The sequence below is a fragment of the Sinocyclocheilus rhinocerous genome, unplaced genomic scaffold, assembly GCF_001515625.1.
Source record: "Sinocyclocheilus rhinocerous isolate Xijiao unplaced genomic scaffold, SAMN03320098_v1.1 scaffold1296, whole genome shotgun sequence".
NCBI classification, from domain to species: domain Eukaryota; kingdom Metazoa; phylum Chordata; class Actinopteri; order Cypriniformes; family Cyprinidae; genus Sinocyclocheilus; species Sinocyclocheilus rhinocerous.
The window spans coordinates 689,176-704,732 of record NW_015659405.1 but is presented as its reverse complement, the minus strand read 5'-3'; the positions used below and the strand labels follow the sequence as shown (position 1 = coordinate 704,732).

General features: G+C 36.3%; 1 protein-coding gene across 1 annotated transcript in view; it reads left to right on the top strand.

Moving 5' to 3' along the window:
• LOC107723838 (WD repeat-containing protein 18-like) overlaps positions 1-9,281 on the top strand; it is a 91,167-nt gene extending 81,886 nt beyond the window's left edge. The window contains exons 10-11 of the mRNA XM_016532552.1: positions 4,873-4,941; positions 8,886-9,281. Of these exons, the coding sequence (XP_016388038.1) occupies positions 4,873-4,941; positions 8,886-9,014 (198 nt within the window). The 3' untranslated portion in view covers positions 9,015-9,281. The remainder of the gene's footprint in view (positions 1-4,872; positions 4,942-8,885) is intronic.
• Positions 9,282-15,557: the final 6,276 nt, after the last annotated feature.

Genomic DNA, 15,557 nt, shown 5'->3' with positions numbered 1-15,557 from the left:
CCAGATTTAAAAAAAAAAAGCTTTAAAAGTATTATGTATAACATTTTGTCACGCCAGGGCAGCCATAATTTCAGAAGTGATAGAAATGTCAAATACAATAATTTTATGTATGTATGTATTATTATTATTATTTTATTTTATTTTTTTTACAAGGAATTATTTTCTTATCTCTTACTTTGAATTTGCTATAAGAAATCAAATACACTGCTGGACAATAATCAATCATTTGTAATCTATATTTTTTTCCTAATGGCAATTTTATGATTGTTTTATATACTACAAACAATTTTTAAAATTTTCTGCACATAATAAGGTAGAAAATATACTTTATACTTACTGTACTGTAATAAATTATGTCAATTAGCACTGCATCATTCATAAATTGTATTTATTTATTGTGTTTATTGTTCAGTTCATTCTGTTCATTCTGCTTTTTATTCAGTTTAGCTGCAGATCTAGCCTGGCATCACTTCTCTTTCATTCTTTATCTTCTTTATCTCATTTTCATAAAATAATGTATTTAACTTTTCCTCTCCACCGGCGAATGATGATCCTGAAAGAAAACGTGATGTCTGTTTGCTATAGCAACGAACGCTACTTTCATGCATCATTACCTGACAGCTCAGGTAATGTCGCACTAAGGAGAGATCGATCACTCGTCAGCTGCTCAAAAAATGTGTCAGTGAGACGAACGGAGCGCGAGCGCAATCCTGTGACAGTCACAGGCGGTAAATAGTGGAGCGCGTGAAGGAGAGATGCGAGGCACGAACACTGTTCAAGGTCTCAATTAATTCCTGCTTGTAGTAATTTAATTTGTATGTATTTTGAAAGCATTGAATCGCTATAGAAATTGCGATTAATTCGATTCTTAGCATTTTAAATCGATTACTGTCCGAAATCGACGATTCACGATTCAAAATCCATGTTTCAAGATCGATGCATATGCATCGTAAGGGTTTGTAATTGATGCATCGAGAAAACGAGTGAATCATTACACCCCTAGGTAATTATCATTTTTGGACTATCCCTTTAACAAAGCTATGCTTCTATAAATCTGACATAGTGAAGAATTTGCTATATACTGGGGCTGGGCAATATAGCCAGAATATTTGATGTGTTATATATCCATAGGCGTAATTTACGGGTGGGACATGTCCCCACCACTTTTTGCGAACTCCCGTTCACAAAATTCAAATCACAAATAATACTACTGATGAAAAAGAACGGGTTGAATGTTAACTACTTTCGTTTCCATATAACTATAAACTACGATAAAAGTTCATCAGCGTGCAGTCATCAGTCATTAACAGCATGTTGTAGCGCAAAAAAAAAAAAAAACGTGCTCGTGCAGCCAACTGAGAAAGTTAATCGCAAAAGAGCGACCAGTGGGAAGAATGAGTCTGGAGCCCTGAATTGCCCAGCTCCCTCTGTCTGATCTAGCACCCCCTCAGCACCTGCGTTCAAAATATTCTGGCACTGCCCCTGGTACATCGATCTATTTTTGAAAAGCAAAAATTAAGTTTGTTCAACTCTAAACCCAGTCCCCAAGTAAATTAGGTTATTAAATAAAAAACTAGCAAAACGAGTTGCGCGGTGTCCCCACCACTTTTCAAAGCAAAGTTACGCCACTGTATATATCTCAATGTTTTTCAGTCATTTGATGATTTTTTTTTTGTGTATAATGATATTTTCTTATTTTTAAATGGATTGTTCTTTCTCTAAATGTATTCTTTAAATGCTTGTAAATGCATTAAAAATATTGTAAAAATCTAGTTTAACATAATTGAGGACTTTTTTTATTACACTTTTATTCACTTAATGAACACAAGGAAGATTTTAAAATTTCATTTCAACAATACACTACAATATAACAGTAGCACTCATTTGGCACAATTTGCTCGTTGCAACTCTCCGATTGGTGGAATTTTCTGTAGAGCATCATAATATAGATTTTCACCAGAGATTCCGCTGTTAAACACAATTATTTAAAACATAAGTTGAAATAATGCGAACTGATAGCTTCAACAAGCATATACCATTAATTAACAACCTCAGAACTCAGAACAGTTATTGTTAAATCAAATAAAAACTGAACAATTATTGTTAAAATCAATTTCCCTAAAGAGAAAATGAATGCCATTTTACTTCCGTAACCCGACTGTTGCGCGCTCTTAACATCTATTTTAAAGTCGATATAAAATGAAAGTCTATTTTCTACATGTTATTGAATGACTTACTGTGAATGTTTAATACTTTTTTTGATCTTGTCATTTTTAATCAATATGTCATAACTCGTAACCCAAATGTCGCTAAATTTCAATTTCAAGCTTTTATTGTCATTGCATCGGAATGCAATGAAATTTCAGAGACTACACACAGATACATCCTATAAATGTATAAAATGAATACAAAATGGAAAATTGCCAGCAAAATCATTACAAATATTATCATGAATATTCAGTATAATCCAGCAGTCCTCAATTTGTCTATAATTCAGGTGTTTCAGTTTCACTGACACTTGCATAAGGTGAAACAGCTGCATGCGGGTGATACGATTGGGTCAAAGGCGTTTAATGCAAGTTGCACATATGGATCTGCCTCCTCACTACCAGCGGGGTTCAAACATGATGAATGTTTACAGCTGTTAGTGGCCTGACCGTAATTCCTTCCACGTCAAAATCAATTATAGACCAGTAAATGAAATGCTTATAAAGTCTTACATTTGCCCACTACCTGCTCGGTGGGTCCAACCTTTTTTTATTTTATTTCTGCATATCTGCTGTTTTCCTCCCCCTCCCCCTCAGCTTATTTACAGAGCAGCTAATCTTCCAGCCTCTGGGAGAGCACATCCTATCTGGAAAACATGCTTCTTTCACCTCTGCACAGCGAGAGGGAACCTAAAACAAACGTTTTGATAAGTGCATTAACACTTCTACCGGGAGGCAAAATAACACGTTCCAAACTGTGACCCAGAGGCTGCAACCAACATCACACATTTGGCATGATTGGCATTCCATCTGAGAAAATTAATTTCTCTTTCGGAATTGTTTCCGTTATTCGCTTGGAAGGAGAAGTGACGTGAACCCGCTGGGAGGGGTACGCTGCAAAACCCGGCCTGAATCGAACCGCGCGAGCCCCTAAATAATCGCGACTCGAGGGGAAGTCTATTAACAGCATGGCTGACTCTATTCAGATGGAGGTCAGCGGTAAGATGGGTTTCCATCAGACCTGTTGCCATCCTGGAGGAGCTTAGGTCTGCTCCGCTCTGTGCTAATGGAGTGGAGCTTGAGGATGAATGGGTTACGGCCCTTAACTTTGCATAAAGATGGGAAAGCTCTTATTTGGCTCTTATTCGTTAATTTTAATTTGGCATATGTGTTATTGTGCATTGGTAACAAGCCTTCTTAGCTACAAGCTTTTATGGTTGCGGTTGCCAGATTTTAAGAGTGTAAATACCCCAATCAGTCCCTTTTTCTTGCCCAGTGGTTTACTTGATCTTCCCAACCTGGCAACCATGCGCATGTGCTGTCTCTATGTTATGGAAAAAGTTGGAGTTTAGCAACAGCATTCTGTGGTGGAAAAAGTGGTTGTGGAAATGACATTTTAAATGTTTTCTAAATAAAATGGCAGACTCCTAAGGCTAATTCCAAAGATTGAACTTTATGTATCCTACTTTTAATAAAACTTTGTTGCGGTGGAAATGATGTACAGTTGAGGGATTTCCACACAACACACAATAATTATTAAAATAGTTTTTCACTCTTGAATTTATACTTCATGTTAAATAGGAAAAATAAATGTTGAAAGCATAGCAAGACAAGTTTTAATGTGATTAACACACACACACACACACACACACATGTGTATATATACATATATAAATAAATACTTTTTTGATTGAGGATTTTGGTTGCATTTTTAATGTTTTTGCAAGAAGTCTCTTATGTGCCCTAGGCTACTTTGATTTTAAATAAAACAGTAATATTGTGAAATTTCTTCAGTGTCACATGATACTACAGAAATAATTTGAATATGCTGATTTGCTGCTCAGGAAACATTTATTTTGTATTATTTTTTTTATTATCAGTGTTAAAACAGTTGTGCCACTTAGTGTTTTTTGTGGAAACCATGGTTCATTTTTTCAGGATTTTTGATTGAAAGTTCAAAGGAACAGCTTTTATTTGAAACAGCAATCTTTTGTAACATTATAAATGTCTTTATTGTCACTTTTGATCAATGGTGTTGATTGCTTAAAAGTATTTCTTTCAAAAAAAAAAAAAAGCCCATTCTTTTGAACTGTAGTGTAAGCAAAGCCTCAACATTAAGAAAATTATATACCATGAGTACAATATTTCACATTTGTGAGTGTATGTTGGTGTTTTTGTGAACACAATCAAACTACTGTGCTGGGCAGCAGCACCTGCTTTGCTCATCTTTCTGTGAAATCAGCAGCTTTACTGTATCCATCGAGGCAGGAACAGTAATTTCCCGCAGACGGGCACTGATGGTTTGTAAATCAGCAGAGTAAGATGGTAGGATCTGGGAAGGGCTGTTAAAAAGACATTGACCTTGCTGAGATTTTCATTGTCAGCCTTAATAATCTCGTTGGACCGTTGGAAAAACGTCATCCCCTCCACAAACTCCCAGCCACTTACTCATTGTCAGTAGTGATCAGCCTGCAGAAGACAGCCATGATTAGACCTTGTTTGTAATCGACCCTCTCACAGTTGGCATAGCCTCTTCAGGACACTTGTGTCCCGGGAAATGCTTACACACGAACACCTTATATTGGCACAATCAATCATTATTGTAGCTTAATATATGATTATGTTGTTGTTTAAAGTGTTGCGCTTTGTCTTTTCACACTCTCAGGAGCCGGAGGGGACATATTTGGAGAAGGCAGACGAGCTCTACTCTCTGATGTGTGCTGTCACAGACAAGGTAAGCAGGGAAGTTCACCGCTGCTGTCGGGATTCAATCATTACTGTGAACTGAATTTTAGCAAGGCTTTCAAGGCGGAGATGGTTTGTAGCCTGCTGGCTTTGATTTTTCTGATGATCAGCTTGAAGAGAGCCGAGAAGGAGCCCTTGTCACGAGTAGTGTGGACTATTGCTCAGCCAGGCAGAGTAATCAACACATAATTGTAATTTTTCGATGGCTAATAACTGTTAGCTAATAAGATGGCTTTATGAATTGTGATAAAATGTTTAAATGAAATGGTCAGCAAATTAAGGTTTGTTAATTTGGTACAATAAGGGATGCACCCATACTGAATTCTGAATTTCGATACCAATAGCCAATTATTCAGAATACTGATAGTTTGGTTTTCGTAAAGGGGACATTGGATGCCCATTTTCCACAAGTTGGGATGATTCTTTAGGGTCTTCATGAAATGTCTGTAACATACTTAGGTTAAAATTCCTCAGTGGTCGTGTAAAACAACACCCTTTTTACTTCTGTTCACAACGACCCGTTTCGGTGCATGTCTCTTTAAATGATAATGAGCTACTGCTCACCCCGCCCCTCTCTTCTGTAGGGCGTGTCAACACAAGACAGGTGAATTGCTGCCTTGGACTCCGTATATGGTTCGGAGGTTGTCTTATTCAAATAGCTAGCTATCTATGTAGAAACCGGCTACAATTTGATACAGCTCGCTGGATGACACAGTTTTCAGACAAACTGGCTGCATGTTTTCTTTATATTATATTATTTTATAATATACTTTAATATAAAAGTGAAAATTAAATCAAATAAAAACTGAAATGTTTGCAAACAACTCAGTTGCACATAAGGTAGTGTTAAAAACTTGCCTTCATGTCAGATTCATTGAAACGTACATACAGTATATTAACAGTAAATAAGCTTTTTTTATAGCTAACTAAACAACTGTGAACACTGAATAACTTCCTGAGGTAAATGCAATGTTAAGTGACATTGATCACATGCTGTTTTATTGACGTCTTTCCGTGGTTGAAACACTGATTGAGTAATTATATGAGACATGATACATTTCAGTAAGTTGTTCTGTTTCTTTCAACATACATTACCTTCTGATGTTGATTCATGTTTATTTTGGTGCTGTAAACTAATAGTAAAGTGGAAAGGACTCGTGCTCCTAAAGCGCTACAGCGATCTGTCACACCACATTTATGAGCGTTAAAACAGCATTTATTGTTTGAATTTTGTGATAAAGTTGACAGAATTAGAGCATTAAGACTTTGTCTCTTGTAATAAAGCACAAAGCTCTTTGCAATTACTGGACAGGAGGTGCACTAGAAATAATGTTTGGTGAAGGGAAAAACCATGGACCTGGCAACCCTGGCTTGAACCCCTTTCCAGTAGAACTGCACTTTTTATTTAAGGAGATTGCGTTAATGTGTTTTTATTGCATTAACTTCGATAGCCCTAAATTCTACACAAGAAACATTCTACGACAGTTGTAGTCTGACACATTTTTCCCACCCCTTTTGATTGACATTATATAGCCTAATCAGCCCTGAGCATCGGCTGTTTTTAAACAATAGTGCAGATAATTACTTTTATTGGCCGATGAATTGGTGCATCCCTAATAATATGTGGTCTTTAAGGCAACCAAAGCATTTTTCAGACTGAACTTAATTTTTGATGTGATCTAGCTTACGGCTTGAATGATAAAATGAGCAAATATCACATAGACTTACATTCAGTGAGGAATGAATGAATGAATTCATAATGTGAGAACAGACAGCAGAGTGTTAGGAATGTCAAGTCAAGTCAGGTCAAGTCACCTTTATTTATATAGCGCTTTTAACAATACAGATTTTGTCAAAGCAACTGTACAGCATTAGTTAGGAAAATAGTGTGTCAATAATGCAAAATGACAATAGTAAACACTCATTTTTCAGTTAAAGGCAGTTCATCATTGAATTCAGTGATCTCATCATCCAGCTCAGTTCAGTTTAAATAGTTTCTATGCAATCAAGTCAACGATATTGCTGGAAATGAAGTGTCCCCAACTAAGCAAGCCAGAGGCGAATTATCAATTATAGTTGTATAAGTCAATTATACAAAATATTTGACCGCAGCATGCTGTGATTTACAGAGGTGATCGATACAATACTACAATCTTTCATATAGAGCATCTCACTCACTTTGTCCTGCAGGAAATGAGCCACTTGCACACATCTGTCAGAGTCTCCGCTGATTTACACCGCTGATAGAGCAGCTCCACTGGGCCGCTCATATCCCAGAGTTCAGACTCTCTCCACGGGATGTTGAAAGTGTATTTGAAAGCCAGCGGAGGAGAACGCTATCAGACTGGGCTTGAAGCTGAACTGATTATCAGATAAAGCCTAAGAGTTTATTTTCTTTCAGCTCAAGCCTTTAGAGTAGAGTATTTTCATTCTACTGAAATTGTGAGACCAAATTGCTGTATTCTTGGTTTTATGGGCCTCCTTAATTAAGGGGGGGGTCTGTATATTTGTGGCCTATTGAACATAAGTTGTTCAGAGAATTAAATACAGGCAAAGCACAAGCTGCGTACCTCATAACTCTGTCCAAATACATTATTTTAGCCTCTTTAAAATGTGAAAGTACAGTGAGGCCAGATGGTCCCCGCTGTCCCGTCCATCTGGAGGGACCGACGGGTGTTTTGGAGTTTGTTGCCATTATCCGTCTCCAAATGTGTTTTGGTCACTATAGAGGTTGTTCCCTCTTCCTCATGGATCTCCTAATGCTTTTAAAGTGAGTCCGGCTCTGGCAGGACTATTAAGTGGATTAGTTTCACCCACTCAAAAGAGAGTTAGATCCTGCCGGCGAGCTCAGAGCCTGCTGTGTTTATTCAGGAGATGTATGTAAATAGATATATAACTGGAGAGCAAGACTTTTTTTTTTACCCTCCCTCCCTCCTGAATTAATCTAGGGGAAATGTGCATCGCTGTCACCCGCCGTTTGCCTGCCTGGGGGAATCGAGCACAAAGGGAATGTCAATAATTTCTCCGCTAGATTAGGGATGTTTTAAATGGGATTTGATGACCTCAGTGAAAATCTATGATGGGACTTGAATTCTTAGACCCAGGTGCAGGGTTTTTTTTTTCTCACCGCCTCATTTACACAGTTCATCTTCTAGCTTATATATGATGGTAATTTAGCTCTTTTAGATTAAAGGAATGTTCCAGGTTCAGTACAAGTTAAGCAAAATCGACTTCTGGGACATTTTGTCGATAACATCAGAAAACAATTAGACTCTTCACCAAGTTCTTTAAAACAAACACAAATAATATAATGATAATACTTCACTATTATATATATATGTAAGACAAAATAGTGATTCATTTTCACAACAGCTTACTGATGTAGTATTTATTTTATTTTATTTTTTTATTTGAGATAGTGTGTGTGTGTGTATATATATATATATATATATATATATATATATATATATATATATATCATATCATATCATACATATCATAGCATATCATATCATAGCATAGCATATATCATATGAAATAATGGGCTGTGGTCACTTCAGTCAGAAAATAAAATAATACTTCACTATTTATTATAATAATACAATATTATACTGTATAATAATGAGCTGTGGTTGCCCCATTCACAAATATAAAGGTCACCTCACGTTAATGTCTGTGTTAATGTCAGTTTGTCCAGTAGTGTTATTGGCATTTGTACAATAATATGTTTAAATCTATTAATTCTGAAGATTGTTGCATCATGTACAAATTAATATCAGTCCCAACAATTACTAAAAAAAAAAATCTATTCAAGTACTTCTCCTGTAATCGTGAACAACTGGAAAGTTCATGTGAAAGTCATGAAGATTCCAGTGTGGGAACTCTGTGTCTGTCAAAGAGCTGTGTGATAAGTGTGTTTGTGTTCTCTGTCAGAGTGTGTTTGGTGATGGGGAGAACACTAAGGTACGAGTGTCTGAACTGGAGGAGGAGGTGAAGACCCTGAAGAAGATCAATAAAGATCTGTATGAGTTCTCCACTCAACTCCTGACCAAACCCAACTAGAAGAGCTTTCAGAAGTCCTCCGTCGGAACAGTCGGATCAGTACGAGAACAACAGGAGAGAGAAATGCATAAAATGGACTGAAAAGTACCAACTATTCTAGTTTTGTGTCTTAAGGGCAGGTTTTTTTTTAACATCCATGTCAACACAAGCTCAAGGACCGGAGGTATATTTGTAGTATGTGCTGCCATTTACTTTTTTTTTTTTTTATTAGTACTGTTATTGTAGTCCTAAACTTTAAGTATTTGCTGTTTATGTTACAAAAATTTTTCTGTACACTTTATTAAAAAGAAAAGCTTCCAAAAAAATAGATAAATCACCCGTGTGACCTTTGAATCATTTTTCAGCCTCTTTATTAGGTTTCAAAAAAGTAGCCATAGAAGAGCTTTCAGAAGTCCTCCGTCGGAACAGTCGGATCAGTACGAGAACAACAGGAGAGAGAAATGCATAAAATGGACTGAAAAGTACCAACTATTCTAGTTTTGTGTCTTAAGGGCAGGGTTTTTTTTAACATCCATGTCAACACAAGCTCAAGGACCGGAGGTATATTTGTAGTATGTGCTGCCATTTACTTTTTTTTTTTTTTATTAGTACTGTTATTGTAGTCCTAAACTTTAAGTATTTGCTGTTTATGTTACAAAAATTTTTCTGTACACTTTATTAAAAAGAAAAGCTTCCAAAAAAATAAATAAATCACCCGTGTGACTTGAATAATTTTTCAGCCTCTTTATTAGGTTTCAAAAAAGTAGCCATTCCAACCAGCACGTATAAAGCACAGAAAATAAACCGAAAGTCTGAATTACCTACATACAGTAGAGGAACTTTTTCTTCTCATTCTCTTTCAATTTCATTTTTGTATAAAATATTAATAAAAGACATTTAGGCGATGCATCTGCCACAAAATTCAAGATTTGTTTTTTTAATTATTTATTTATTGTTACAAACCTTTGTGTACTTGACTTTTGGAAATTTGGAAATGATATACTGATAATTTGATAGATAGCTGCAGTATTTCTCAGTTTTGGTGTGCTTTGTAAAATGTAAATCACATAATTAATATAATAATGTTCCATAACACGGTTGAACAGAAAGACAAATTAAGAATTTTCTCACTAATAGCAAGTATTTATTTATTTATTTAATTGTTACTAACCTTGAAGTGCTATTTTAGTTCACCATGTCACGTAAATTTGGAAATTATGTACTTATTGGATAGGCAACTGCAGTATCGCTCAGTTTTGGTGTGCTCTGTAAAATGTTAATCACACAATAAACATATAATAATATTCCCTAACATTTTAAGGAGAAAACTGGGCATAACAGGGTTGAACACAAATCCAAATTAAGAACTCTTACAAATTGTAGTTATTTATTTATGTATTATTACTAACCTTTAAGTGCAACTTCACTTCAACTCTGTCACTGTAAATTTGGAAATTAGATACTTATAGTTTGATCGATAAATGCAGTATTGCTCAGTTTTGGTGTGCTTAGAAAAATGTAAATCACACATTAATATATAAAAATATCCAATAATTTTTCTTATTTTTCATGGGGAAAAAGTCAGAGCTTTACAGGGTTTAACAGAGAGATAAATTAAAACAAGCATTTTAAAAAACATTTCGAATAAAATAAAAAAAAATTAAACAATGTCAACGTTTACAGTAGTATTCTGTTAAGTTTATCAGTATTAAGTGATGGAGAATTCAAACCCTCGGAGGGTCTTTGTGATCTTTGCTCTGAACTTCAACCTCAAACATGAGGTCCTTCTCAGTGAGTCTGCAGCGTCCCGCTGTACATCCAGCAGCTGTCAGCAAAGTTATTGTCTTGTAACTTGAAGCTGGCCAGAAAGATCAGATTAGCCGTGTTCATATAGCCTCACACCGTGTACTTGTTGCAATGACACTTTCGATCTGGCTTCCTCCACGTGTGCCTCTCTTCTGCTTTGCAGTGCAGCCTAAAACTTTGCACCTTTCCCCTGCACAGCGGCTTATTTTCCATCCCTTGTTACAGGAGAGTAAAGCTGCCCTCGCTGTGACCCTTGCAGACGTCTCCCAGGATTTAACATTCTGGCAACATCCGCAGAATCTTAAAGAGGAAATATTCTAGTCTTTAAAAACTTAAAATAAATCAACAAGAAAGGAATGGGAAAAAGTCATCAGCATTCCAGCGGCATGCTGTTGTGAATGCAGAGAATGCTTGATTTCTATCTAGTTAACTCAATTCAGACTTTGTGATGCAGATAAGACCCATCTGAGTATCATCGTCTTAGGATGGAGCGACAGACAGAAAGAACCACTGATAACAATTACAACTACCTATCAGCACTTCCTCTTTGAAGTTACTTCAGCTGTTCCTGCTAACAAGAGGGAGAAACAGTTCCTTACCCGCACACACACACACACATACGCTCCAATCATCGTGTGGAAACTCATTCCTTCACCTTGACAGACTCATTCTGTAGCCCTCAGCTGTGGGAAGCATTGAAAACAGGTGGTTCATGGAGGAACAGCTTCTTAAGAGCTTATTTTGTTGCAGTGGTTGATAAGGAAAGGTGTGCTTTGAGTGTGTGATGCGAAACACTTGCTCCCTCAGCACTGTGTGTTCCTTTAAAGGAAAAGTTCAGGCAAAAATGAAAGTTTGTTGCAAACCTGAATGATTTTCTTTCTTCTGTTGAACACAAAAGAAGATATTTTGAAGAATGTTGACTTCAATAGGACTTGTCCATATGTCAGTGGGGACCCAAAATAAACTCTTAAAACACCCTTTTTTTTCCTCTCTCACACAAGTTTTGTCTGCTAACAATGTCCAACATGAGAAAATGTTATTTTTCTGAAATTTAATGCACATTTCAACCACATTATTGTAATTTTCATGACATATCGAGTGATTTAATCCTGTGGTAGAAATTAGGTATACATATTATATAAAAAATGACAATATAAAAATGATGTATAAATATAAATATTTTTGGAATACAATTGCATACTCCTTTGCCGTGTTAATGTTGATTTATTCCAAAAAATATTTACAAATATAATTTTCACAAATATATAACACTTAAAAAAAATAATAATTAGATGTGGCAACATCTCCAAAACCCTTGAATGCATGCACTTGAGCTTGTCTCTTTGGTAACCTATATACAATATCATATATCCTTCACTGCCTTTGATATCCCACAATCCTTTGTGTGTGTACTGTCTTGCTGTACGAATTAAAATGCTGTTTTATGGAGCAGCTGAAAGCAGCATATTTAATCAGTTCAATGCATTTTTTATAATTTAATATCTACCTAGAGATAGACATTCTACTCAAATATTCAGTTGACTAGCTCACTTATATATTTTCCAGATCATCAGATGTGATGTTTTGATGTCTTGAAACATGCTCTGAGACAAGTTGCTTTTAAAAGTGCCTTAACAAGTCTATTAAATGGATAGTTCACCCAAAAAATGTTGACTTTTATTATTACCCGCACGTCATTCTAAACCTAAAACTTTCTTTATTCTGTGGAATATAAAAAAGAAGATATTATGAAAATGTCCTGTATTTGTCTCCATTGACTCATTGTATGGCCAAAAACAGTTGGAACATTTGTATTGTCGTCTTTGACATGTCTTCTGTTTCTACAGCTTTAGTGGCTTTATACATGAGCCAGTGATTATTGAACTTATCCCAAATTAAAAGAACAGTATGCAAGGCGACTCAAGTCTTGGTTACAATATCGCTCAAACATTGTATAGTGCTCAAATCTGTGTTGATTGCCGTCTCGTTTCATGCAGCTTTCATTTGGCATATTTGTCATCAGCGCTGCAGCATACTTCAATTCTCATTGGTCTCCACTGGTTTCTGCATGCTGACCAAATCAAATGTTTTTTGAATGTCCTATGCAAATATAGCCCTCAAATTGCAACGTTCTCAAGAAGGACGTGAATAATTTAAAAGGCCTCTTAAACTGCTATTGTTGCGGTGAGATGACCCATCTGGGCTGCTGGGAAATTTGTCACAGCTGGATATGAAGGCTGAAGACGATGTGAGGCGAAAAAAGCCAGCGCTTGTGTTTACCATCGAGAGCTGTTTCCCTTTCAAGCAGAGTGCTCAAAAAAGCAAAAAGGTAATGGATCTGATGTCCTTTTGGTTAGCTTACTTTCAAATGTCAATCGCTAAGGGCTGGGTCCTTATGCAGTAAATACATTCAGGTTAGCCCTGGATATGGGCATTTTTTCACTTTATAAAACATTTTAATAGACATTTTGATATCAGATCAGGGTTATTATAGTTAACGAAAATGAAAACTTAAAACTTTATTTCAGCTAGTTGACAAGGAAACATTTCTCATTTAGTTTAACTTGATACGTTAACATAACAATAAATAAAATTAAAATATAAAAACATTTATAGATAGACATATTTAAAAATTACAAAAACACACGACAAAATGACAAAAACAGTTCACTAAAATTACCCTGAAAACACAAAATATGAAATTCAGTATAATTAGAATTGTGGGATTAATAGATAAGTGATTTCATTGCACTGTCCACTTTACCAGCAAACTCTTCAGCAAGTCCATTCCCCATTGATTTTCTCAAAGTTTCATAAAGAATTTTAAGCCTTGAACCACACCAACCAGCTCCAAAATAAATCTTAGCATTTGACATTTGATTCAAAGCAAAACAAAAAAAAAAGAAACCTGAAAAAAGCAAAAAGATTTCATATCCTGTAAAAGAGTGAATGAGCTACTCTTGCCATAAAGCATTGCAAATAAAATTAGCAATGATTTAGTCAAGTCACTTTTATTTATATAGCGCTTTATACAATACAGATTGTCAAAGCAGCTGTACAGTGTTGAACAGGAAAAAAACGTGTGCTGATAATGCAAAAGGACAATAGAAAACAGTCCGTTTATCAGTTAAAGTCAGTTCATTGTTGATTCAGAGATGTCCTCGTCCACCTCAGTTCAGTTCTCTTCCAATAGTTTTTTTGCAGTCAAGCCAACAGTATTGCCAGAAATTGTGTCCCCAACTACGCAAGCCAAAGGCGACAGTGGCAAGGAACCAAAACTCCATCAGTGACAGAAATGGAGAAAAAACCTTTGGAGAAACCAGGCTTAGCCGGGGGGGGGGGGGGTTGTTCTCCTCTGGCCAGACAAAACCAGAATGGTGTGGTTTAATTCCAGATTGAGCAGAGGACTCGTCTGGTTCTCATGGTCTTGTGGCGATGGCCATCGAGGTCTTCACGGGGGATCTGTCTCTATGGTTCGTCTAGTTGACATGGTTTCCACTAACATTCAGGGCTGTAGAGGTCGTCTCTAGGTGCTGATCCACCATCTGGACTGGATACAGACTGGATCCTGGTGACTGCAGTGACCATCTGATCTGGATACGGTCTGGATCTGGGTGGCTTCGGTGACCTTGGAATAAGAATAAGACAGACTAATATTAGCATAGATGCCATTCTTCTTGCGATGTAAAAAGTACATTGGGTGTTATGGGAAGTGTTCCTGGTTCCAGTTGACCTAATTAATGCAGCCTAACAATCCTTTAACTAATTTAAATGATAGAAACGTGATTGTGTTATTTGTATGCCAAGTTAAAGAGATGGGTCATTAATCTCTATTTAAATTGACAAGAGTGTGTCTGCCTCCCAAACAACACTAAGTAGATTGTTCCAGATTTTGGGTGCTAAATAGGAAAAGGATCTGCCACCCACAGTTGATTTTGATATTCTAGTTATTATCGAATTGTCAGAGTTTTGAGATCGCAGTGGACGCGAAGGACTATAATGCGATAAGAGCTTGCTCAAGTACTGAGGAGCTAAACTATTCAGGGCTTTATAAGTAATTAGCAAGATTTTAAAATGTATTCGATGTTCAATAGGGAGCCAGTGCAGAGTTGACAGAACTGGGCTAATATGGTCGTACTTCCAGAGCAACCACCCAATAAAGCATTACAATAATCTAACCTTGAGGTCATGAACGCATGAATTAACGTTTCTATTTGACATTGAGAGCATAGGTCGTAATTCAGATATATTTTTAAGATGGAAAAATGTGGTTTTACAAATGCTAGAAACATGGCTTTCAAAGGAAAGATTGCTATCAAATAGCACACCTAGGTTCTGATGACGAAGAATTGACAGCACAGCCATCAAGTGTTAGACAGTGTTCTAGATTATTACATGCAGAGGATTTTGGTCCGATAATTAACACCAATTTTTTCAGAATTTAGCAGTAGGAAATTACTAGTCATCCGGTTTTTTATATCAGCTATGCATTCTGTTAGTTTTGCAAATTGGTCTGTTTTATCAGGCCGTGAAAAAATATAGAGCTGAGTATCATCAGCATAACGGTGAAAGCTAACATCATGTTTCCTGATGATATCTCCCAAGGGTAGCATGTAAAGCGTGAAAAACAACGGGCCTAGTACTGAGCCTTGTGGTACTCCATACTGCACTTGTGAACGATATGATACTTCTTTATTCACTGCTATGAATTGATGACAGTCAGATAAGTATGATTTGAACCATGCCAATGCAATTCCA